This window comes from Notamacropus eugenii, chromosome 7 (genome assembly GCF_028372415.1).
Source record: "Notamacropus eugenii isolate mMacEug1 chromosome 7, mMacEug1.pri_v2, whole genome shotgun sequence".
NCBI classification, from domain to species: Eukaryota; Metazoa; Chordata; class Mammalia; order Diprotodontia; family Macropodidae; genus Notamacropus; species Notamacropus eugenii.
The window spans coordinates 46079757-46106751 of NC_092878.1; the positions used below are offsets into that span (position 1 = coordinate 46079757).

The 26995-nt window shown below is 36.4% G+C and overlaps 1 protein-coding gene across 13 annotated transcripts in view; it reads right to left on the reverse strand.

Annotated features, from left to right (window-relative positions):
* PRKD1 (protein kinase D1) overlaps positions 1-26995 on the reverse strand; it is a 435004-nt gene that overhangs the window by 233951 nt on the left and 174058 nt on the right. For 2 of the 13 annotated variants that reach the window (XM_072622721.1, XM_072622719.1), the window contains exon 1: positions 21941-22870. The exons of 4 other annotated variants lie outside the window; for them this stretch is intronic. Coding sequence is in view for 2 of the 9 variants with exons in the window: in XM_072622715.1 (XP_072478816.1) it covers positions 10808-10889; positions 21941-21990 (132 nt within the window). In the remaining 7 variants the exon portion in view is untranslated. Of the gene's footprint in view, positions 1-5529; positions 5645-10807; positions 10890-21940; positions 22872-26995 lie in introns of those variants that run through there. 7 more of the 13 variants (XM_072622718.1, XM_072622725.1, XM_072622715.1 and 4 more) reach the window with 7 other exon arrangements.

Sequence of the window (26995 nt, forward strand, 5' to 3'; positions counted from 1 at the left end):
ACAGTAATTAGGTGTGTGGATTTGCAACTGAAATGAAAAACACTTCACACTATTTGTCTCGCTCTGAATAAAACTGTCATTATAGCACACTGTAGACTTTTTTGTGTTTCATAATAATGCTGCGTTTTGTTCATTATCTTAATGAATTAAAGATAACGGACACACAGACTTCTTCAATTCTTTAATACTTTCAAGGCGTCATAATTTTGTAAACGACGGTCCTCCCTCTTCAGATACAGACTGGAAAGCACTCTATGCATTAAAAGTTGGTCTTCAGAATCACTGAGGCAGAAAAAATTCTTCACCTAGTACCCAACCTTGAGGGGATGATGAGTTCTCTGCATTCAGGTGAGTCATGGGGCACATGCTCAAAGCCTTGCCAGTCTAGTCAGACCTGAGCAGGCTCTTCCTCTGCTGACAGCCTTCAAAGACCTAAGGTTTTGACCTCATACAATTTTAGTGGAAGATTTTACATATATATATATATATATATATATATATATATTAGGAAAAATGAAGAACATGAGCAATGCTAACTAAATTCAGCTTTACCAAAATTTTGTTAAGATTAAATTCAATAATACCACGCTTATCTAGTGGTCAAATTTATGAAACTTTATCCATTTAGAACTCAACTATAAAGTGAAAACCAAGAGGAAGGCAGTTCCCCCCCCGCCACACACACACACAACTTACTGGTAAAAAATGCCTGTCAAAAAACCAAATTTTTACTCTGTAGGAGGGAGAATCTCAAGCATTCAGATCAAGCTTTTGCTTTAGAAATACGTGCAGAATTTAGGTTAGTGAATTCACCAGGTTGGTTAGCAGGTTTCTCAAGACAAACTCCAATTTTTCCTAGAGAAAGAGTAAGGAGGCTGCTAAACATTGAGAAAACATGCCAAGAAATAACAGTGGATAATCGTAAAAGAAGAGTCAGAAAAGTATAGGGGAAGACTGTCCTACTCGCTTCCATAATCCCCGAGGGCAACAATGTCATATCCCAGGATGATTAAACACCAATCTACTGCTACTAATGATGATCCTGAGTCTTCCCTTAAAAAGGTTACCCCCCCATGGAATAAGACAAGGTAGTATATAACACATGTAGACATATATACATATACATATATGTATTTATACATATGTATTAAAAACTCTTACTAAAATAATAAAAAAGTTTAGGCATATAAAAGGGGGACAAGCTCAATTATTTGGAAAACTCACTGATCTAAAACTTGTGCCCCAAGTGATGCCAAATAATTAAAGTATTATGCCATTAAAACACATTATTGGAGGTTCACAGTTCAAGTATGAGACACAATTCTTCCCTTAAATGAAAACTAGGAAATAATTGTTGAAAAGCCAATTCATGTGGTGTTACTATTGTCCAGAAATTGGTAATATTGATAAAGCTTTGTACTGAAGGATTTCTATACTTTAATGACAGTAGCAATTCTCAGTTAGCCTGAATCTACATATAATATTCCAGGATGCCTCTTCAATGACTGTCAGTCAAAAAAATCAATTTTTAAAAATAATTTAAGAATATATTTTTAAGTTAGGAGCTTGTAGGCAATTCTATAAAAAATATTTTTATTAATGGGATTATATTCATATCTCTGAAGCTCTAGAATAAGATACAAATGATTGCTAAAAAAGAAAGGCTAGTTAGGAGGTTGAGGGAGAAGGGGAAGGACACATAGGTTTTTCTAGATGATTATGTATGAAGACGCTATATTGGAGAGAACCCAGTCCTGAGTCCATCTCTACTTTTAGTAGAATAACTGGGAATCTAGGGTAGTGGAGAATTTTGGAAACACATCGGTTCAAATCTGATACTTAATAGTTATGCAACAGTGGGTAAATCACTTAATCTCTCTGAATTTCAGCAGATTCTAAAATTTACCTACAAAATTATAGACCAGTTGCTAACTGCAGTTGACATAATCACATATTACTGATTTAACTCACAAAATATTCCCAAATATATAAAACAGGACCATTGCAAACACAGATTTTTTCATATTGAATAATATTCCACAAGAATCAAATATCAAAACATATTTACTAAACCACACACACCACAACCCTCAACATTTAACATACCTGTATTTGACATATCTTTCCCCCTTAAATAAATACACTTCATTTTTGTAGGAACATCAGATTTCTGTAAAAATATATGGGAGAGGGGCACTATGGAACCTTGCAAGAGGTTCCCTAATGCAGTGATACCAGACACTCATAAGTCAGTGAAAAGGTATGAATACTATGAAACCAGTATCAAGATGAAAAATTACTGAGGAATCTGAAAATACTAAGGAATATATAACACATATGTACCTCCTCTCTGTGGAGAATAGCTATCTGGTCTACTTCCTGTAGGACTTTCAATTGAACTGCTTATTGATAATAGCTGTCAGAGACATTGATTTTGAGGTATATCATTAGTGCCACTAATCAGAGTAGCTCCAGTCTAGACTTCTAAGTGGTTTGAATGATTTAAAGATTTGATTTAGAGATGATAAATGATTTAAAGATTTGATAAAGAATGGTTTAAAGCACATCTGAACCCTCAAGATGGTACAGAACTATCCTTTCCTTTCCTGAACTCTGAACTTTTGAGACCAAGAGAAGTGCCCAAATGCCAGAAAAGACTTCCTTAGGTCACTGAGCCAGAAGGAGGTCTTTCAGGATGTCATAGTCCTGCTTCACAATCCCATATCAGAAAGGGCATCCTAAAAGTTTGTTCTGGGTTCAGAGACAAGGGTCTGGCTGCCAGAACCCCAACATATAAACTGCTGGCTCTAAGCAAGAAATTCCACTGGGGAACAGACTGTCAAAGGAAACTGAGAATTCTACTTCACCCTTATAATTCTTTTATTTTTCTGGTATTCATTCTGTAAAATGATACACTGACATTTCTGCATTTTTAAGCCCTTCTCCATCCCTTTATTAACATTAAGCTGCACTTAGTAAAGCAACCAAACGGTTAATTTTTGTTTGTTTACAGTCTTCTTCCTCAGATTTATCCACATTAATGGCATTTTCTTTTCTTTCTGCCTAACGTGCTAGAAATCAAGCATACTTCATGGATCTGGAAGTTGGCATTAATAAAGTGGAATTCCATTGTTTTAATTACTGCTTCTAATGATCACTTGGTTCCGTGGATAAAAATCTCATTTCCCAAAAGCCAACTCCCAGTAGAGCTGGTGTATTTTCCCCTCCTTTGTCCTGATAAGAAGGCAGGGTATCAGATTTTCAGGATCAGAATGAAAACAATTTCTCTGATTCTCTTTGATGTTCCCAAAGATAGGAAGGCAATTCTTCGGCCCTTGTTAAATGCTATTCAGCTCTGGGGAAAAAATGCCACAGCTTGAGGGAGAGGCAAAGATTGCCAGAGATCATAATATGGCCACCTGTCATTCAGTCAGGAGTAATTTTTAATAAATTGGTCATTCAGCTCAGTACCAAGTGGTCAGATGTTCTTATCACAGCTGACACCAAAGAGCACACTTTGGCTATGTCCATGCAGTGCTTTATAGCTATTCAACGCATAGTTGTCTTCAGTGACTCTACAGATGCCTATGATATCCTAGAGAATTTGCTCCTATTCACTGTATCACAACTTTGTTTTTAAATGCAGCACAGTCAAACCTGCCAATATCATAGCATCATTTACTGCTGTGCCTTTTGAAAACTGAGGAGGAGTACTGCATGATCTTTCTAGAGGTCCCAGAATTGGTATATGTTTGCATGAATACATGTATGGGGGTGGAGAAGTAAGGGTACAATCAAAGATTAACAGAGACAGGAATGTTTTCCTTCTCTATTTTCTTCTTGAAATGACATGTAAGTTTCAAAAAACTTACATGGTATAAATATTAAAAAACTTACATGAAAAATATTAAAGCTCATACCATTAGAAAATTTAATATAAAAATTAGAGTAAAATGGAAGGGGAAATTCTCAGCTCTGGCTAAGGGAATAACTGTTAACCCAATGAGACATATTCAAAAAATATACAATAGAAAATTTTAATTACATAAAATTAGAGCTTCAGAAACAGAATCAGCGAGGATAACAAAACCTATGAATTCAGAATTAATCTTTGCTTCAAATTCCTTTGTTAAAAGTCTAATATCCAAGACAATAGAAAATTAACATAAATATATATGGCCAAAGACCACTCTCCAATAGATAACGGCCAAACAGACGTGAGTCAACAGCTCCCTAAGGAATTTCAAAATAGCAACAACCATATAAGAGTCTTCTCAATCACTAATAATAAGAAAAATGAAAATCAAAACAATTGTGAAGATTCATCATACATCCTGCAAACTTACAGTAATGAAGAGAAAGACAGGAATAGTTAAAACTAGAGAGGTTGCAATGATACACACAAATTAACAAACTATGAAGGGAGCCAACTATACAGAATTTGGAATGATGCAACCAAAGTCATAAAAAACATCAATATGTTTTATTGATCAAATTTGATCAAATCAAAATCAAATTGCTGGACATATGCCCAAGAAACTAAGGCACAAAACAAGAGGTTCTATATGTGCCAAAATACTCAAAGCAGCATTTTTTGTTTGTGGTAGAAAATAACTGGAAACATGGAAGGTACACTAATGATTTTGGAAGGCTAAGCGATACATGAGTAGCGCATTTTAAGAAAGCAATAGAAATGGGTTTATGGAATGGGATCGGAATTATAATTTCATTGATGTAAGGAACACTAGATATAGGAACTTCCTCTCCCGATGCAGGTGGGCAACCTGTCTGTAACTTTTAGTTGCCTGGAACACTGAGAGTTTAGTACAGAATAGGGAATAGGATTTAGAGGCAGGATTTGAACCTAGCATCTCTTGACTCTTTGAGGTCAGATGTCTATCCGTTATTTCTCAATGTCTCTCAAAAAATGAAAATGTGAGGAAAACTGAGAGAGAGCAAAGTATGCAGAACCAAGAAAAGAATATATACAAAGACAATGAGGTAAACCAAATGAATACAATATGAACACTGTAATTTTGGGGCCCAGAAGAAGAAACGCTGCACCTTCCTTCTTCACTGACTGGGGTAGCAGGGTGGGGAACAGGTGGGAAGGAAGGAATATGGAAACTGTGGTTGTGGAATAGCTTCCTTTCCTTAAATATTTTTTACTATTAACAAGGAAAAACTTACGGATGGAATAAGTCCGTGCATGCATTTGTGTGTGCGTGCATGCATGTGTGTATGTGTGTGTGTGTGTCTGTTTTTAGAGGTAGGGGGAGGTAAATGAGGACAGTGGAAGAGTACAAGGCATATCCAGGAATAAGCATGAAGAAAGGAAGTGAGAACACCAAAAGAATATGGATATTTTTCAAAAGAATTGCAAACTCTAAGAAACAATTTGAAAACAATGTAAATCATCATAGGAAGACAAATTTGAAAATTAATACAACTCTAGAGTTTCACTGAAACTTGGCCAGAATGACTAAAAAAAAAAAAATGGCATACAAGAGAAGGGAAAATTTAACATACCTCCCTTCTCATGGAAGGAAGTGGGGAGACTCTGCCAGGAACAGACTGTTGAATTTTATGCTGTATTGAATATTTTGGCTTAATTGTTTTTCTTTGTTAGAATGTACTGTTTAATCTGTAGTAAGAAAAAGGGCATGGGGTAAAGAGAAAGAATACATATTTAGAGATATGATTGCCAACTAAAGAAAGACATCTATAAAACATTTTTAAAGATTCTGCCATATTGACAAATCTGCAGATAGTTTATTCCCTATAAAATCTGATTCACCATTGCTGGTGCATTATCAAACACATGTTTCAGTCAAGAAATCTTTCACTTCTTTTCCTTTGAAAAGAATTTTGATTCTAAATAGTTCATCGATTTTTATCTTTAAAATCTTCCAAACATTACTGAAATTAAAACAAATTGATCAGATTTTATTTGTGGCCTTAAAAAGGAGATAGCTTTCTTTCTGGAGTGCCATTCTGATGAAGTTAGAACCCTCAAGGTCCTTTCAATCATATATTCTTTAATAAAGAGCTCTGTGATTAAAACACTTCAGTGACCTGCCTTTATGGAGACAGTCTGTTCCCCTTTGCCTCCTAAAATAAAAGCATTCTTTATTTATAGAAATCAGGATTTCCTTTCCCTACAGAGGCTACATCTCAGGAAAATTAGAACAGTCCAATGTTTACAGTGACTTTGGCCAAAAGTGATACTCCAAAGTATCCCTGCTTCCCTATATAGTCACTGTTGACCTCCATAGGCCCAGTTCTCATCCCAAGTGACGGTGAGAATTTCCATAGTCACATCAGATAAGTATCTGATCCTATCACTTAACTCTCTTGGAAACTTTAATGGAACAATGGAGACATACCAGATAAGTAACTGTTGCTTATCCACAGAAACAAGGGACACAATACCTTCTCTCCCAACTGTGGTGGGTGTGGGTAGGCTATACAACACATGAGAAAGGAGGAATTTCACAGGAGAAGTGGTACACAAGATATCATCAATGTATGACTGGAGAAAAAAAAGACTCCATGTACTACGGTAAGGGATAATGAAAGGACAATCTGATACAATATTGGGACAACAAAGGAAGCTCCCCACACATTGTGTAGATACACCCCTTTTACCATGCTGAACAAGTGTAGTACAGGATGCTTGAGCACAGATAGGTTTTGATCCAAGCAGCTAGGTGGTTCAGTGAATAGAGTAGAGCCTAGAGTCAGAAAGATCTGAGATCAAATCTAGCCTTCACACTAGTTACATGACTCTGGGCAAGTCACTTAACCCTGTTTGCCTCAGTTTCCCCAACTGTAAAATAGAGATCATAATAGCACCTGCCTCCTAGGCTTGCTGTGAAGATAAATGAGATAATATATGCAAAGCACTTACTTACTATAGGGTCTGGCAGGTGCTAAATAAATACTTGCTCCTTCCCTTCCTCCCCTCCCTCTGCCTTATCTGCATAATTGGAGGGAATACCAACATTGGTGACATCACAAAACAAGTGTCATATGATAGTACTGGTGTAATAAACTTTGGAAGTAGAAAGGACCGAAGAGACCATGTTCCATGTTGTTCCACAGTTTTTAGCTTTTAGTAAAAACTTACACAGATATATACGTATCAAAAACACCTTTAGTCCAGTATATCTAGATCCCTATCTTTGAATGTCACTTCCTACACTTGATTATGAAATGATTCATTGCATTATTTTGGAAAATAATTATTAAGATATGTTGAATACATTTATCAGAGGTAAATGTAGCTGGACAGAAGGTGGGCAGGATGTGGTGATCAAATGACTCCTGGGCACCACACCACCCAATTGAAGAAATCACAGATGGCACATGTCCCAGAGACAATCACAAGTGAAGGTGTGCTGAACAAAGTACAAAGACATATAACGTCTTGTCTTATGGAATCAGAGGGCAGGTTGCCCTTGGTTGGCTGAAGGTTGGCCATTTCCAAGGTCATCTTTAAAAAACTAGCTTGTAAGCTCTGGAGTCAGTCTAGACAAGACAGCTTTATGGATTGTGATCCTTGATAGAATTGAAGAGAGCTTCTGTCTGCATAGCGTTTTGTACTCAGCAGGGAGCAGAGAGAGAGAGAGAGAGACACTGCAGAGGAAATTCTGGGGAAAGCGACCCATGGCAGGGGAGAAGAGAGGTAATCATGGATTCAAGATGGAGTGAGTCATCAAGAATCATGTTGTGTAGAGGAGTTCAGCTAACTTCTCAACAGAGACACTGAATCCAGAAGAAGTAGCATGAAGACAACACAAGAAAAGGGAGGGCACTAAGACCCTGTTGGGCAAAAAGTATGAGCTTGTCTAGGACAAATATGCTCCTTACATATGTACCTCATGACTAACGTACTTCACATGTGCACTCAATCTTCACATTATTATTATGTGTATTTGTAGGAGATATCACTCCCAGGTTTATGAGAAAAAGATTTTATAGCCTATATTCTTACTACAGCATCTTGGTAAATGCTTTGCTTTGAGACAGCTCTATCTCTTGGCAGACTACTCAAGGTAAGCACACCAATGGGGACTTGTGGGATATGGTTTAAGAAGTGAAGACCCACAGAGCACCCGTCAAGCTGGGGTAGTGGTTGTTCCTCTGAGGGACCCAACCAGTGAATAGAAATAGCTGCCAGAGAAGGTGCTACAAGCAAACATCTAGAGTTCTACATCTAGAAGTTAATTGTTCTTGCAATATTATTCTAGCACAAATCTTTTTTTGTAGCCTTCCTTCCAAAATTTATAGACTTTAGATTATAAATATTTCTAATAATATTATATAGAAATAATTCAAATAAATTAACACTTATTATTCACCTATTATGTGTAAGACCTAAAAACAAAAATGATACAGTCCTTGCTTCAAGTGGCCTCCATTCTATAGGAAAGGTAGGAGTGAGTGGAACAGATCAAACATATATATAGATAAATTCAAAATGGTACATAGAAAATCAATACAAATTTCAGGAGAGAGAGAATAGTAACTAGGGGAATAAGAACAATGATAAAGAAAATCCTCATCTTCCTAAAGGTGCTCTTTATTCTTGATGGTAAAAATGACTCAAATCATTTATTAATAATCACTTAACGGTAATTAGATATGTAGATAAATTATCTCAATGAACAATGCAATATACTTTGTCTACTCTAACTGTAGGATGATTTTTTCAATCATTTTTCCAACCCAATCATTATTAATTGTTTTTACTGCTTCTATTACTGTTCATCTTTCATTTTCAAGGAGGACCAATGAGATCACCCAGTGATGCCTTCACTTGTACACGAATTGGATGTGCCATGCACCTAACTTAACTTGTCCCAGTTTCTATGAAGTTTATACATCAAGTTAGATTCTTTTGTGCATAAATTAAAAAGTGGACTAATCTCAAATAAATTGTCTCCTTTCGTTTCCTCTCACATTCACCTCTTCTGGCCAAGGTGCAGTTATAAAAGAAATTGTTTAAAGCTTGGACTGATGTAATCAGGAAGATACCTCTACCTGGGGTAAGCACTTTCCCCCATCTGGCTGTTGCACCTGGAAAGAAGGGTGGAGGGATCTGGCACCACTCTTTTCTTAGAAGTGATTCCCAAAACCCTCTCTTTGAGTACTCTGATAATCAGTCAATCAGTTTGGATGAAGGGCATTAGAATATTGTAATGCCTCCAAAGCATACATCTTAGTTTAGCCTAAAAAGACTTTGCAAGATATCCTGAAATGCTGAAATAACCCCCACAACTTGGTTCTTGTCAGTCTCTAGTTATTAGAAATACCAAGTACTTCAAGGAGATAATAAGTAAACTAGTCAGTGGCTATTGGGACTCAGTATTTCCACACTTTTTCATCCATTTGTAATGAACTTCTACTGGGGATGATATGGTTCCTATTCTCAAGATATTTACAATCTTGTTGGGAAAGACTTAATGATTAAAAGACAAGATATTTAAATATGAGCTTCGGGAAACAAGGAAAATGATGTCAAATAAATGAAGAGCAAAGAATGATAATCTCCCTATAACTTAATGAGAATTCTATCAGACTAGTACTAACTTCTTGAGTAGTCCTTTGTCCTTGAAAAAATAAATAACACTGCTGCACATCAGACCAACACAATTCTTTTCTCCAAAACTTTAACTGTTGGGGGGTATTACAGAATAGTTTAGAATAAGAGTTTCCCATCAGAGGGCTCAAAAAAAGTCATCATTCAGTCAAGATGATGCTGTCCAGGAATGTGTACTACTGGACGCCATGTCAAATTCTCTAGAGCTGTCATTCCTATGAACAGAAATAATGTATGCCAAAACAAATCTCACGACCTCTCTTCTATTCTTGGAGGCCCCCATTTTGACCTTACAGTTCAGGTAGCATTTTCACTTACCATCAGCACATACATACAAAGGAAAATATCATTAATATGAGGCAGCTGACAGAAAGAACACTGTACTCTGTCAGAAGACCTGAGCAAGTCCCTCTTTCACTACTTAGCTAAGTCACTGGACTTTCCTGCATCTCAAAAACCAGGATATTAATGCCTGGTCTGCTGTGTTAGAAGCAGTATGCTAAGGGAGTACCCCATGAAGGTTAGGTTAGTTTTTTTCTTCCCATAAAAGTTACTGAACTTGTCCTTGATATTTAATTCAGTTAGGGGACTAAGGTTCAGGTAGCTGACATAGTTTCATAGTCAAATGAGTACAAAAACGACACAAGAGACTGCCTTCCTCAGGCTTCAGTCTGCTGACCAGCAGCATGAACTATATACAAATAAGGCTCTGCTCAACTGAAACGATGCTTTATCCTCAATAAATATCCTTTCCCTTCTTTCAATATCTTTTCCCCAAAATAGCTAAGTAAAACATCTGTTACACTGACAATGAATGGTCTTACCTTACTGTAATATTGAATTTGAACTACCAGCCTAACCTGAGTCAAGTCTGGACTACTATACTTTGCTACCTTGTAAGGATGAAATGAGAAAACATACATGAAAGTACTTTGTAACCAGTACTGGACAATATACAGAAAGTCAGTTATGGAAATAAAAGTAATACTAGTGGTACTGGTAGTGGTAGATGGTTGAGATGAGACCAGACACTATTTCATTGGTATAATTACATTTATTTAGCACTTTAAGGTATACAAAGAACTTTGTCCTATATTATCTCATTTAATTTGATCCTCACAACAATCATAGGAGGTGTTTACTATCATAATCCTTATTTCACAGATGAGGAAACTGAGGCAGAGAGAGGTCTATTTGACTTACCCAGGATGAGAAAAAGTACCTGTTAAAGACAGGATTCAAACTCAGGTCTTCTTGAGTAGAATAGCACTCAAGCCCTCCCTCACTGAAAAGAAAAGTCAAGTGCAAGTTATGTCATTATTTCTCTGATAGCATGGTCTTCTTTGGCAACGAAGGGCAAAGACACACACACGTAACACTCCACTCACTATGCCACCTAACTGCCTAAAGTGAAGAAACCCTTTATGCCAATTCAGATTTGCATATGCTCTGCAATCTATCTGGTTAGAGGGCTGCCAATGAGTGGTTAAGTGACTGGTGATGGCTCACTCTGACATTAAGTATCCAAGCTGGGACATGAAGCCAGATCCTTCTGACTTCAAGGTCAGTCTTTTTATCTCCTGCCTCTCGGGTAAATGACTGCTTTAAAAGAAATTATGTGCTAGGTGTGGTGGTGCGTTCCTATAATCTCTGCTACTGGGGAGGCTGAGACTGAATCCAAAGCTTGGAGGTTCCAAATTACAATGGGTATGTATGCTGAATCCAACATCAATATAGTTGGTTTTATGGAACAGGAGGTTACCAGGTTGCTTAAGGTGGTGAAAACTAGCACAGATGAGAATTAAATCAGGTGAAAACTCCTGTGCTGATCTATGATCAGATCAGGCTGGTGAGAAGCTGCCAATTGTGTTTTTCTCCTGGGTGAGAGGGGGAGACCAAGACTACATTAAAAAAAATAATGATTTAATTGAGATGAAGAATTCAGAAGCACTGTATGCCAATGCAAACATGCATTTTTATATTATAACAATAAGTAGCTTACATTCCTTCAAAACTATTAGTGCAAATGTTGAGGAAAGCCATATTCAATGCTAAAAGTTGTTTTTGATAGCAGAAACAAGGCAAAAAGCATTTACTAAATGCTTGCTGTTTACCAGGGACTGTACTAAGCAGTGGGGTTACAAATATAAGCGAAAAAACAGAGTCCTTTCCCTCAAGGCGTTTATATTCCAATGGAGGAAGAAAATAAAAAGGAAATGAAAAGGGAAGGAGGAGGATGAAGGTACCCTTATAGGGGCATGACGTTGAAGTCTAGAAAGTCAGATGCTCAGCTAGGAAGAAAATGAAGGTTGACTGCCTTGGTCAGAACCCCCGTTAAGATTTATTCAAATGTCCTATTTCAAACTCTACCCATGGAAGCAATAATCAATTACTTATACAGCCAGGGATTGGTGAGAAAACAATCATGTATCTCTTAGTAACTAGGAAAATGGATATTGGGAAAACATCCATTAATGCATATGGACATTCTAGCAACCCAAGAAAGCAATGGTCTATTAAAGTCATTAGTAAAGGGAGCTCAGAGGAGGGGCTGAATTAACAATTCAGTGTCAACACTCATGACAGAAAAATGGTGATGGTGCAGTGGAAAGAGCACCTGGAAGAGAGTCAGGAAGATGAGCCTTCCTGAGTTCAAATCTGGCCTTAGATGCTTACCAGCTAGTGACTTTAGGGAAGTCACTCACCCTTTTTTGTTTTTGTTTCCTCATCTATAAAATGAGCTGAAGAAGGAAATGGCAAACCACTCCAGGATCTTTGCCAAGAAAACCTCAAATGGCATCACCAAGAGTAGGACACAATCGAAAAACGACTAAACAACAAGAAAAAAATAAATTTCCTTATCTTTGCATTGGAGTATGTATAACATGCTTTTCTATTTTGTTTTGTGGTTGCTATATTTATTTTGCTTTCTTTCTAATGAGATCATTACTCATCTCTATGGGATACTTAGGTAAAGACTGACTTGAAGGTGGAATTTTGATGAGATGACTTTATCATAATATTTAAGAAGAATTTTATTGATATTTGTAAAATTTTTGTATTAACCACATTGCTCAATATATTCCTCCCTTCTCAGAGAAAGAGCCATTCCTTGTGGTAAAAACAATTTTATAAAATATGGGCGAAAGCATTCAGCAAAACTAATCAACTTATCAAAAAAAGTTTGATGCTATAAACAAGATTCCACATCCCTCACCCTCAAAGAAGAGGGAGGAGAAAGATGGTAATATCTCATGTTTCTGCTTTTAGCCAAGTTTTATTATGATAATTTCCTAGCATTCATATTCAATTTTTCTGTTGCTCATCTTTCAATTTTTAACTTATAATAATCTTAGATACTGTTTTTCTGGTTCTGCTTCCTTCAGTCTGCATCAGTCTATGTAAATTTCCAGATTTCTTACAGAATATTCTGTTGGAAAATTATTTTCTATTCTTACCATAGTCATCCTTTCTTACAGCATATCTTACATAGATAAAATTCCATTCTGTTTATGTTGTTTAGCCTTCCCCCAGCTGATGGATGTATGATATCATTTTTAAAAATATCCAGTACAATTTCCACATAGAATATAGCAGAATCAGGTATTAAGAACCCAAGTTAGAGAAGGCCCTAGAGGAGAGAGACTCTCTAGGAAGGAGAAGTTCTTAAAGTTCCCCAGCTGTTCCCTTAGAGACATGCTTGGTCAAAAGCAGTCTCCTGCTTCTTTGCTACAGTTGTCTTTGATGTTCCTCAGATAGCAAACAACTGAACTCATACAGACGGCTGCTGAGGTTCAGGAAAAGAATATTTTAGCTGGTGATAGTGGCCTGGCTTCCTATAAACCCTCTGGGCAGAGAAAGAAAAACCCCAAGAAAATAATCTTTTCTGATATAACCTTTGCCTGCATTTCTGCTGGTAGACCGTCTGACATGGTGCTGGAGTCTTAGCTATGCACTTTGGCTCAACTGCTTGACAGCTGTTTCTCGTTACATTAGCCAACTGGGATATGAAGACTCCCTAAGACATAGCAATGAGTCACTTAACCTTGTTTAACCTTAATTTCCTTACCTGCAAAATAGGACGGTAATAATTGCCCTATCTCAAGTGTACTTTAAAGAAATGTACAAAAAAACCTTAAGTGTAATAGGGGAAAAGGTCTGAGAGACACCACAGGAGCTTATTCAGATGGCATCTCTCCAAGCAGAAGATGCTGAGGAGAGAACTTCCTGGAGAATGAGGATATAAATGTAAGGGAAGAGCTTGGAAAGACCTTGGAGCATGGATTAACATGATGCAATTAGATTCTGGTTTACTAATCATGTGATTGGGTGGAGCCTATTTTGCCTGGTTACATGGCTGGGACGGTTGACATCTTTAAAAGGGTCTGAGTCATCTTTGGTCACCTCTGTACTCTCTAAAAGTCTGGGGAAGCCTAGTGATTCTTCCTCTCACAGTTTCCACTGGGAGTCATGCTGTAAGGAAAAGAATCTCTAACACTGTATGGCTATCAGAAATGAACATGGCTCCCTAGACTTTTCATTTCCTCTTTTCCATTCTAGAGGCAGGGAGTGGAGTCTCTAGTGATTGGAGAGCGAAGAATTCAAGAGTTAGAATACAATCTTGCCAGTGCAGCATCAACTCTGAGGAGCAAAGAAAACCCTTTGGGAGTGACTTTCTAGACCCAAAGTCTAGAAATCTGAAATGAAGACTTGCTCAGTAGTGATGTCATCTTTGGAGGTGAATTTAGTGGGACTATGTAAAAACTGAGTTAAGTTTTTATGCTTATCTAGGCATTGTGATGGTATAGGGAAAAAGCATGCCCCAGTGATACTGGGGAAAATGTGTGTATGTTTGTTTTTGCAGTATCTTATAGGAAAATATTCCTTTGTAAAAGCTATCTGATCGAACCGGAGTACTACTAGTCACAGCACCCTAAAAATGAAAGCAGCTCTTAGATGTTTAAGCATGTGACTACTAAGAAGCAAGACATTCTGAAACTCAAGAGCACCCTGGAAATCTGAGGTGTGATAAAATCAAACTGACTCTGAGAGAGGGGGGCCAGAGTATATACTTTACAGACTTTTAAAAATCCTTTTCTTTTATAGGATTTTTCAGTAGTTCAATTCAATAAACACTCAATAACCATCCATTATGTACCAAGCAAAAGACAGTCCTTGTCCTCAAGGAGCTTACAATCTAATAGATTTTCTCTATGAAGATTTTTGACGGCACTAGCCATTTACGATAACAAGTAAAACTTTATTGGCCAGTAATAAGATGTTGGTTGATAATTCTGATTATTGCCATGATGATAAATCAGAATCTGTTTGCAGAAGATAATGAGTCATCAAATTTGAGATAACTTTGCAAAACAAGTACATTAAGAAAAAATTCATCCTTTTTCTTGCTTTCCCCCCTAACTTCCACTTTCTACTGCCCTGATATTTGCATGAAAATATGATCAGAGAGCCTTGTAATTAATTTCCTCTTGCCATTTATTTTCTACCTAAAGGCATAACTAGGGACAGTGTGGGAGGTTGAGGATAAGAATTCAGACTGAAGAAAAAATCTCTTAGAAGAAGAAAATGACAGCAGGGGAGAGGAAAAAAAACATTCAGAAGAAAAATGCAAAAAGAAATGGAATGCAGTAAGTTAGAAAAGAGAGAAAACTTGGAGTGGTGATTAATGAGTTGACTTCACAGTCAGGAAAAGATAAGCTTAAGCACCCTCTCTGATATATCCTAGCTATGTGATTTTCCTGACTCCTCTCATTTAACCTCTCAGTTCTTCAAGGAAGTATTAAAAACTGAAGAGAAATATTCCAGAAGTGTGGGGCACTGTTTTGTTTTGTTTTTTAATTCAAGAAGAAAAACAGGGAAAAAAAAATAATCCAAAATTAGGTTGAAAACATCTTACTAAAAAGATCTACCTTCAGAAAAAGGCAAGTTCAGGTTCATGCCATGATCAACAAAATCAAAAACCTGAGAAGTTCTTGCTCATTTTATTTTTTCTTAACTATTTGCATCACTTTCTCCACTTCTAACAGCCTTTCTAAAAGCTTTTATGTCCACTCTCTATTTAGGGAGGAAATAGAAAAGGATGGGGAAGCACGAAATGAGAAACATCACCTACCTTAGGATAAGGGTGACTTAGGTATGTTGCCTAATCTCAGTATCTTCTGAGATCTATTCTTACCATATTCATCATTTCTTACAGCATATCTTACATAGATAAAATTCCATTCTGTTTATGTTGTTTAGCCTTCCCCCAGTTGATGGATGTGTGATATCATTTCCCTCTGAGAATTAATTCCTCCTTATTACCTTATTAGCCTACATAGATTGTTTTCCTTGCTCTGTTCAAACCAAGAGATGACCCTATGAACCCTATTTTATTCTCTGGTCTTCTAGGCTTTCTGTTGGCTTGTGATCATGGGCCTCTGGGTCTTTATCCTCTGGATATCTGCATGATAGCACCTGTCATTCTGATCGTTTACGAATATCAGAATTTAGAAATCGTTCCTTTCTCTCATGGGCCAGACTCTTTCTGCTGCCACACACCATGGACAACAGAAGAATCTTTGACTTTTTCCCATTACTCCAAAGACATCATCTTATTTCCACTGGTAGTTTTCTATGATGTTACAAGGAGCACTTGGTTCAAAGTTGTCTTATGAGGTTAAAAAAATGGACAATCAAATTATGTTTTGTTTTTTTTTTCACTTAGTCCTGGCACTTTTATTACCTTTGGTGATTTTCCAGAGCATATGATTTTATTTCAAAAACATATGACAAAGAATCAATGTTTAGGTTTCCAAAAGTGACACAGACTGAATTTTAACTCTGACAAACTGTTTTGCTAAGCTATGTTTTAACACTGAACATTTAGAAACAAAGATGTTGCTTGTCAAAAGTCTGTTTTGGAAGTTCTCTTAATTCTACTTAATGGGATAAACACCCAGTGATGGTGTGTATCAGAATGTTTCAAAATACTTGGTCTGAGATTCTTTCCTAAGAAGTATACAACTACCTCTTAACAACTGTGGCTTCAATAAGATCCAGCATCACTGCAAATGCAAGGACCACTTTCAATTTCAAGTATCATGATGGGCTCTTCAGGAAAAAACATTGAGTGCTTGTGAAATGTTCACTTATACCATCTGTTTAAACTGAAAGCCAAGGTTAAGCTTTAGAGATCCTTTCTGGCAATGAGACAGCAACAGGAAGACCAGAATGATGGAGATAGAAATCAGACCTAGATCCTCTAGATTTTAAATCTATTCCTCTTACCATTATGCCTCATCTCAACTAGGAGAGTAATAGAAATCTCCAACAGAGGAATCTGTGCCTGGGGCGAATGGAGTAAAAAACAGAAGACACAGAAAATCATCTGTTCTTGGGTACTGTGGTTCATGATGAGCACTGCCTGGCCCCCAGTGAATACTACAGTATGGGCAACAGTTTCTGGTCCTCTAATACCCGAGAGGACAGGGAGTTAGGGATGAGTGAGGAAGGGGGAGCTACAGGAACGCTCTAGAAAAGAAATGTTGACCCTCACCATGTTGACACCCTGAAAATGTTCTTATTGCTCTTTCTTAATATATCCATAGCCCAAATGTTGAAATAAATGTTTTCACAATTATCTCCTACTTATAAAGCCATTATACATAAACACATATATATGTGTTCATAGGTGTATGCATATGTATTCTTTCTATGCATAGTTACATATATGTTCATATGTATACATATATGCTGTTGTTCATTCTTCCTTTTCAAAGAGGACCACTGACATCTCAAGTGATCTCTCGACTTGCACATGAAGTGGATTGAAGTGAGGCACAGTTGCTCACAATCTCCAGCCTCTTCCAGAGTCATCTAAGTCCAAGGGCAAGATAAAAGTCAGAAGGACTGATGATGGCCCAGAATGCAGAGGATGACCTTGGCATCTTCTATTTCTGACCAAGCTCTTAGTGCTCCACAGCATCTACTTTAGCTGTCTTCATGATCATTGGCACAAACTCTTATCTACCCACCTCACTGGGGGAAGCCTTCACATGCTTGGGGCAGATATCTCCTTCACTCACTGATAGGTCTGAGGCCTGTAGGTTGCCCTCAACCTGATTGAGTCCATCTGCCATGATGGTTTTACCAGGGTATGACCAATGCACGTGGTATAGCTTCTTGGAGTTATAGGGTAAATAGCATGAGGAGGCCATAACAGAAAAAGGTTAAGAATCAATCTCTGGCTTGCGGAAAAAAAATCAAGCAGATACAAAAACTTCATGCTATTGTTTGATTTTATAAAGCACCAAGGAGCCCAAACATTCACAGAAATGAAAGCTCAGTGAAATTACGAGAATAATGAAAAGAATAGGGATGAGGAAAAAAAAACACTCAGATCTCCCAAACTCCCAAATTCATCTAACCATTTTCATCAAAGTACTCTGGCTCTCACATTCAGCTTTCCCATATGTCTGTAGTGAACTGTTTTTCTAACTTTTGTTTTATTTAGTGAGAAGGAAGGTATTTTATTCTGTCTAATTATGTGTTTCCTCTCATTTTTTCTTTCAAAAACAACAAAAACCATACACCGGTTTCCAGCAGTTTCTATGATCAAGTCTTCCTAAGTTCTTTCCCTCAGCTGAAAGGAGAAACTTACTGGTAAACACCTTCTACTAGGTTTCAGAAATACGTTAAAAAAAAAAAATAACAAGAAAGGTTGCAATGGAATAACCCATAACTAATTTACATGCTAGGTTGAACAAGTTAATTTCTTAAACTATGCTTTTAAGGTAATAATGATATATACATATATGTGTGTACATGTATATATACATACATATGTATGTATAATATATATATACACACACATGCACATATATATATTACACACACTCACACATAATTTTTTTTTCTGTTAGAAGAAATGGTTCTTTGAGCCTGCTGAGCTTAATTTCAGAACTGAGCTAAAGAAATAAAAACTTCATGCTATTTCACTTACTTCACTGCACCACAAATAAATTCATTCACAGTGGAAATTATTTCCTAAGTATCAGGAAATTAGAAAGCCTGTCCCCTTAATTGCCAATGGGCAGGCCTGGAAACCTGCTAAGGTGACCTCTGCTTATCTGTCCTCACAGACAAGAAAACAAACTGGGTCTGGTTGATGGAAAATGAGAGAATTGTGAAGTCCATGAAGTTTGCACTGAGTGGCTAGGAAGCACACACAGAGCACAGAATCTTGGGTCTGGAGTCAGGAAGTCCTGAGTTTGATTGCCACCTCTGACAAATTTAGAAGATTTGTGACCTTGGGCAAGTCACTTAACCTCTGTTTGTCTCAGTACTATAAAAGTGGGATAATAATAGCACCTGCTTCCCAGGGTTGTTGTGAAGATCAAATTTGTAAAGTACCTGGTACATAGTAGGCACCATATAAATATTAATTATCATTATTATTATTTTATATGTTATTCCATTCTTCTATTCTGCAATCCACTGACACTAGACTCCTTCCTGTTACCTGCACTCCATTTGATCTCTGGATTCTGGGTATTTTTACTAGCTGGCCTCCATGCCTCCTCTCCACCTTCTGGGATGCTACATAAAAAGTCCTTAATAATTAAGTTTGCTGATTAACTTTAGGTATTGGGTGCCTTCCTTTCCAATTCCTTGCCCTTAGGAAAATACTAAAGAGTGGAGAAATTGAATAAAACTCTTTTGTACCCATGTGATAAAGCTCCTAGTTAAGATTTTTAAGAACTTTGGTTGGAATTGTGATAAGAAAGGCTTTACCTAATGAAAATAATTTCAAGTAAAATAAAATAAGGAAGAAAATTTTGAGAAGGACTAATAGGGTTTCCAAGCTACACTAGAAACTGGAACTAGGCAGCCAGCAGTATAGTAGATAGAGTGCTGGGCCTGGAGTCAGAAAGAATTGAGTTCAAATCCAGCTTCAGGTGAACTCATCCAAAAGTTCTGGAGAACAATGTGAAACTATACTCAAGGGGCTATATAAATGTGCATACCCTTTAATACAGTAATATCACCACTAGGCCTGTATTCCAATGAAATTTTTAAAAAGCAAAAAGACCTTTATGTGCAAAAAATATTTATAGCAGCTCTTTTTGTGGTGGCAAAGAATTAGAAATTGAGGAGATGCCCATCAGTTGGGAATGGCTAAAGAAGGTGTGGTATATTATTGTGAAGGAATAATACTGTGGTCTAAGAAATCACAAGCAATGTGTTTTTAGAAAAACTTGGGAAGACTTACATAAAATCACGCAAAGTGAAATAAGCGAAATTGGGAGAATGTTGTACATGTTATCAGCAATATCGTATGATGTTCAACTGTAAAGAATTTACTTATTTTTAGCAATTCAATAAACCAAAACAATTTTGAAGGATTTATGTTGGGAAATAATACCTACTTCTAGAGAAAGAACTGATACAGTCTGAAGAAGACTGAAACATACTTTTTAAGCCTTATTATTCTTGGATTTTTTGGTTAGAACATACTTTTGCAATATGACTAAGATGGAAGTGTTTTGCATGACTGCACAGGTATAATGTGTATCAAATTGCTTGTCTTGTCAAAGAGGGAGGGAATTCAGAATTCAAAAAAATTTTAAAGAATGTTAAAAATTTTTGTTTACATGTTTACATGTAATTTGTTTACATGCTATTATGTTTACATGTAACTTTGTTTACATGTAATTATGAAAAAATAAAATAAAAATTAAATGTAAAAAAAAAATCAACCTCAGACATTATTAGCTATGTGACCCTGGGCAAGTCATATAATCTGTTTGGCTCATTTTTCTCAACTGCAAAGTGGAAATAATACCAACACCTATCTCCCAAGGCGGTTGTGAGGATCAGATGAGATGAAATTTGTAAAGAGCCTCCAGACTCATACTGAACCCTTTCCCATACCCTACATTCCAGACAATCTGAAAGCTGACTTTTTAATTCCCAATATTTTCATTTTATCTTCTATTTTATCCTGTCCCATCTGTGGAATCCTCCCACATACTCCCCACTATTCCCTCCACTCAAAAAAACCCCTCAAACTCTGTTTCCATATATCACTTCCTTCAGTTCATAACTATTTTGTCAGCTCCTTTATGAGGCATTCCCCACCTTCCCTTCTTCTTCATCAGGTAAAAATGACCTCTCCCTCCTCAAATTCATCATAATATTTTTCCCAGATATCACATTCTTTTGTATAATTTTGTTTGTTTTTTTGGTGTATGTAGATATCTTCCCCCCTATTAAACTCTAAATTGAAAGCCAGTTGTGTCTGATCCATTTTGTACCCCTAAACATAGCACAGTGTCTTCTAAACAGTGGATAGCTTAACAAATACTCCAGAACACGATTATGCCAAATACTAATTTTAAAGGCAAGTATACTTTAGTTGACTGGACAGCAGCAGAAGATGAGGAGTCAAAACCCATCTCCCATCCCTTTACTCCAATGAATTCAACTGCTAGGAATTCAGAAGTCCTTCCCCTCTTTCTCAATTACTCAAAAACTCAAGGCTATCCTATTTGAGGGGAGAGGGGCATCAAAAAAAAGAAAGCAACCACTTCAAAAAGAATCCATACCTGGAGAAGAGGAGGCATAGCATGAAAAAAGAAGTGTTAGAGAGTAGGATACAAGACTTTTGCCTTTGCCATTGAATATTATCATAATGCTTAAGAGTAGATAAAGTACTTCATGAGAGTTATCTTCAAATATCAGAATGGTTATTATGGAGAAGAGGGAAGAGAGGTGCTTTGTTTAGCTCCACATAACAGATGTAGAACCCACGAATACAAGTAACATGGGGGTAGCTTTCAAGTCAATACAAAGAGCTTTGAAATTCCAAAGAGCTGGCTACAATGGTCAATGTTCCTTCAAAAGATAGAGAGTTCCCTGTCATGGAAGGCATTCAAAGTGTAGATGTTCATCCTGCATTAGAGAATTTATAACCTTAATGATCTCTCCCATTGTTTATAATAAAATAGTGTTAGGGAAAACTCTGATACTCATTATGGAAAATTAAGACTGGATTATGGATTACAGATACTGGAGACCTAATGAAAAGAAAATGAAACATTTGTTTTGGCTCTGTAAAAGTAACATTAATTACTTTGACTTTTGAATTATTTATGATTTCTGCCTGAGCACCATGTAGCACAATAAAATTATGTGTGCTACATAAACTTTAAAAAGTTGATTATAAATGTAAACTCTAAACATATATATGCTAAGCATCAACAAACAACAGCATGGTAATTTGTTCAAATCTTTAAAAATCCTCAGGGGTCATTGGTGGCACCCTTAACTTACCTTAAGATCTGCATCAAGTTATTTAACCTTCTTGTTGGGGTCATTGTCATCAATGGAATGGCAAACTGTGGAATCTAATTATCTATTACTTTTTTAAAAACGGGATGCATAAGAATCTATTGCGTTGAGAATTTTTGTTATTGCATGAAAGTAAGGGGAAAGGCTCCATGGTTTTTCATGATGGCATCCATCACAGGCTTCTTTATTTCAGATTATAGCTAAATAGTGTGTTGGGAACAGCACTGTAACAGTGCTCCCAACACACAACTAAGTTACTAACTAGTAATCAGTATAGATGGTAATGAATGAAATTGAATAGAAATGGCTTATGCATTACTTCAGTTTCCCCCTATCTACCATGTCATAGTAAAACCAGTGACCTCATAGAAGAGAACGGAATCCTAGAGTTGAGTGGGACCTAAGTGATTGGCTAGTTCAAATTTTTTACTTTACATACGAGGCATTAGGGAGACAGAAAGGGAAATGAAACAGTCCATGTCCTCAAGGAGCATATTTACATTCTACTGGAGAACAAGTTTTTTTTTGTTTTTTTTGTTTTTAATAAATACAAGATAATTTTGAGGAGATACTAGTAGCCAGAGGGCATGAGAAAAGACTTTAGAGAAGAGGTGACTTGATAGAAAAGTATGATTCTAAGAGATATAGATGAAAGGAGAACATATTCCAGGCATGGAAGAATGGTTTCTGCAAAGGTATGGAGATAAAAGGAATAGTAATGTTTTTCGATATGAATTATAATGAAAACAAACAAACAAACATTATGGTCTCATAGGTTGTCATTGTCTGTAATATTTTTTTGTCGTTTGGATCTTTTATTACCTGTACCTAGTTAAACATAAAAAAATTCTTCCACAAAAACAGCTCAAGTCTTTCAGCTAGCTGCTCCAGGCAGACTTATTAAATACTTATAATGTATTAGACTTTCATTTAAAGAAGAAAATAAAACATTTGCCTTTTAGAAGATTTAATTACAATAGTTTCTAAATTTTAGTGCCAAGGCCCCATTATGGATTGTCGGGAAAGATAAATCAGTCGTGCTAAATCAATATTTGTCAGAGGTGAATGAAAGCTAATAAAAGGACCAGGTACTGCCACCCACAACCACAACTCAAATGAAAAGACATTTTAACAAGGTTTTGAATATATTATTACCCTCCACTAAGGGAGGGGTGAAGGGCACCAGTGAAAACCTGGCATTTTCAATGTCAGTGAATTTCTACTTTACCTTTTAAAGAGGAAATAGACTAGAATGCTAGACGAACCCTCTTAGGAGAAACAAAGGAAAACAATGTATCTTTGTGATCTTTGTAAGGTGGCAATCAAGTTTTAGTCATTTGCAAAATACATGTCACAGAATCATAAGAGTTGAAAGGAACTCAGAAATATTCCAGTCTAGGACTTTCCACATAGTAGGTAGATGCTGAACAAATATTTTTTGAATTTAATTAAATCATACTGCCATGAAACTGCAATGGATAATTTAAACAATAATTTGATATTCATAATGTTACAATAACGAATTAGGATAGAAAGTGGTGAGAGAATTCTATGAGAAAATGTTGACATTAGTGACATTTTCCTTCTAAACAGTAAGTGGGAAGTTACAAACTTAATGGCTGATTTTTTTGTTATAATCAAGACAAATTACTCCAGACTTTTCTAGTTCCCCTTTTATCTGTGTTGGGGAAAAGGAGGTAGGCACAGGGATGGATCATTATACTATACCTCAAGACATAACAGATTAATCAGCATTTATGGGTTCTATCAGAATATTTCAAGACAAAAAGTTAGCAACAGCTAAATTCTTTTAGGAAGCACTGATCTCGTCCAATCCCTTCATTCTACTGATGAAAGCACTAAGGGACAGGAAGGTTATAAATCAATGTTTATTTGCACTTATTCTCAATAAAAATGTTTGTGGTCAAAACCATAAATCATTTTTTTCTGGCTAAATACTAGGAAAAAACACATACAAAGACTGCAGGGATGTACAAGGGTCTAGACATTTTATTCAATAGCCACAATTATATCCAACTAACGGTCATGAATCATTCTTGCTTATTTGTGCATAATGGCAATTTTCTACAACCCACTTATTCTTCCTTGAAAAAGGGACACATTCTTGAAACATTTCATACTGCCAACCTAAAATTCCCACTTAATTTAAATTAGGAAAAAAAATTGTTTTGTTCCTCTAGTTTTGAATGTTCCTCTAATTGTGACAATAAGGGGCACTTCAATGCCATGAGTCCACCTCCAACTCTAAAACACCCTCACTCTCTTCATAAGATTGATTCCCTTTCTAGACTGCCCAGGTTAGTACTCCCCCACTCATTACTACTAATTCACTACTATCAGTGTGTCTGTCACATAGCTATGGAATCTTAAAGTTTCAGAATTTCACACTTGAAGGGACACTAAAGGTCACAGTCCACCTCTTATCTACTATATGAATTCTTTCTATAATAGCCTCAAATGGTCCTATAGCCCCTGTTTGAACATAATGTAAAATTCACTAACCCTAACCCTAACCCTAAAAGCAGCTCATTCCATTTTTATATAGCTCTAATTTCTAAAATTATGTTAAGTTGAAATCTATATGCCCATAAATTTTACCAACTGATTGTGGGGCAAAGTAAAATAATCTGATGCCCTCTTTCACACAATAATCCTTCAAAAGAGTTCAACATAGTGACCATACCATGTACCACATTAGGTTTTCATTTTACAAAATTCAAGACCCCCAATTCTACTGATACAATTTCACATGGCATAACTTTGAATTGCTTCACTATCCATGATGGCTACCTCTGGGACTGTCAATGCTGCTCCTAAAACAGGGCACCCAGACTGGAATACAGACATGATTTTATGAGATCAAAATATAGTGTGGCTGATAACCATTCTTGTTCTGAGTACTTTAATTCTATAAAAGCCATCTAAAGTCAGATTGAGCATTTTTTGCCCTACCATGACACTGTTGATTCATATTGGAATTGCAATGTACAAAACTCCAAACTTTTTTTTTTTTACGTATACGATGTGCACTAATGTAACTGATTTTTTTTTCACCTAAGTATCAAATGTTATAATTATCCTTTTAAACTATTGTTCTAGTCTGCCTATATTTTTTTGGATATTGTGTTTTTCAATGCATCTTCCATCTCAATCTACTTCAGGTCATCAGTAAGCTAAATAAACATGTCATTTCTATCCCCATCCAAGTCAGTAATATAAATGGTAAAGAGAGAGGTACCAGAGGCTTCCATGCTATCACGGAAATAGAAACACTTTTTCATCCATTAGTTTGACCAGTTCTGAACTAATTCAGAGAATCTTCAAATTTCAGAAATGACTGGAACTTTAGTAGACAATCAGTACATCTCATGCTTGAAAAAGGAATCCCCTCTATAATATACCTGGAAGTCCCAGAAGAATTCCTTTGGGGGGAAACTTTCCCTGTTCCAAAGTAGCTTACAAGTTAAGAGGTTGTTTTTTTTTTTTTTTTAATAATTAAGCCTCGATTTACCTCTTTGCAACAACAGCCCATAACTTCTAATTCTTCCTTTTGGCACCATGAAGAATGAATCTAAGTTCTCTTCCCCATAAGAACCTTTCAAGTATGTGAAGATAGCTATCATGTGCCCCCCTCCTCTAACTGAAATTTCACTAAATGAATCACTAAAATTTAAGTGTACTGTATCTATAACATTTTTCTGACCTTCTGAAGGGTTGAATAACCCTTCAAAATTGTTAATGAGCTTAATCCGTCACAGCTCTTTCTCAATGCACTCATAGTGGTTTTTACTGATTACTGTTGACCTTCATATTGCCTCATAAACCATACACTTATTAATCTGTTCTGGAATTGACATCATCATAGCAGCCCCTATCTCTCCCTTTCTAATTTTCTGGAAGCTTAGTGATGAGAAAATTAAGTTCACTAAAAATGTGCATAAAATAAGAATAAATAAATAAGCTCTGAGTGGTGGCTAATGTATGAACAGTATATGAGATCTGGCATGTGAACTCTATGATGTCTTTTTTTTTTTTTAAATGACTAGCATTTCTTTTTTGCTGTTTCCTGGTGCATGGTCAGGCTCCAAAAGCTGAGACTACCAAATAGTGGAACTATGGCTACTTTCCCATGTTCCCCATTAGATTGCAAAGTCCTTCAAAGAACCATTCATATTGTCTCTTTTGTGATTGCTAAAGACTTGAAAATGATACTTAGTATACCGTGAGAATTTGATAAATACAGTTTCCTGACTGCACTTTGTGCTGGAATAGACAGTTCTGATGCCTTTTTTCTCATCTGCTAAGCATGATAAGAAACTGTCAAGACTTTTGCTTTTCCTGTTACCCCCTCGTTGATAGTTCTACCTGCCATGAAGGTATCATCATATGCCATGTGTTTAGTAAAAGCCTTCTGGCTTTTAAGGCTGGCAGCTGCTGAAATCACCTCCAGAAATGCATCTCATTCTTTTTCCTGTGAAAATCACTTCGGTATCTATGTTTTCCTGGCAGTTTTACATATACAAAACTCCAAAAGAATGATCCAAGAGTAGAAAGCACAATTATCATTAAAATGCCCTAAATGTTTACTGAGCAGGAAGAGCACCTTTGATTTGGGGAAGCCATGGAGATGCCCAAGAGGTGAATTTTCTGATTGTTTTCCTTTTACTTGCTTGTCAGCAGGGGTTCTCTCCTTAACAGACCGTTATGCATATGTTCCTAGTACCTCCTTTCCAGATACTTTTGGAAGATATAATTGGAAAAAGTTTAACTGCAATAACACATCTCAGTTATGTAACAGTTTAAACAGGTTTTTTAAAAAGTCAATTTCCTTAACCAAGTTTTAAAGGAACAAAGAATACATTCTGAGGGAAAATAGAATTGGACTTTTGACACGCTGGGATTAATTTCAGAAACTAAAACTATTGCCGATTGAAAGAAAGTAAATATATTTGCTACTCTCTTTGCTCACCGCACAGCATGTGTTCTTTAAGGGCTATAAAACAACATTTACTGTAG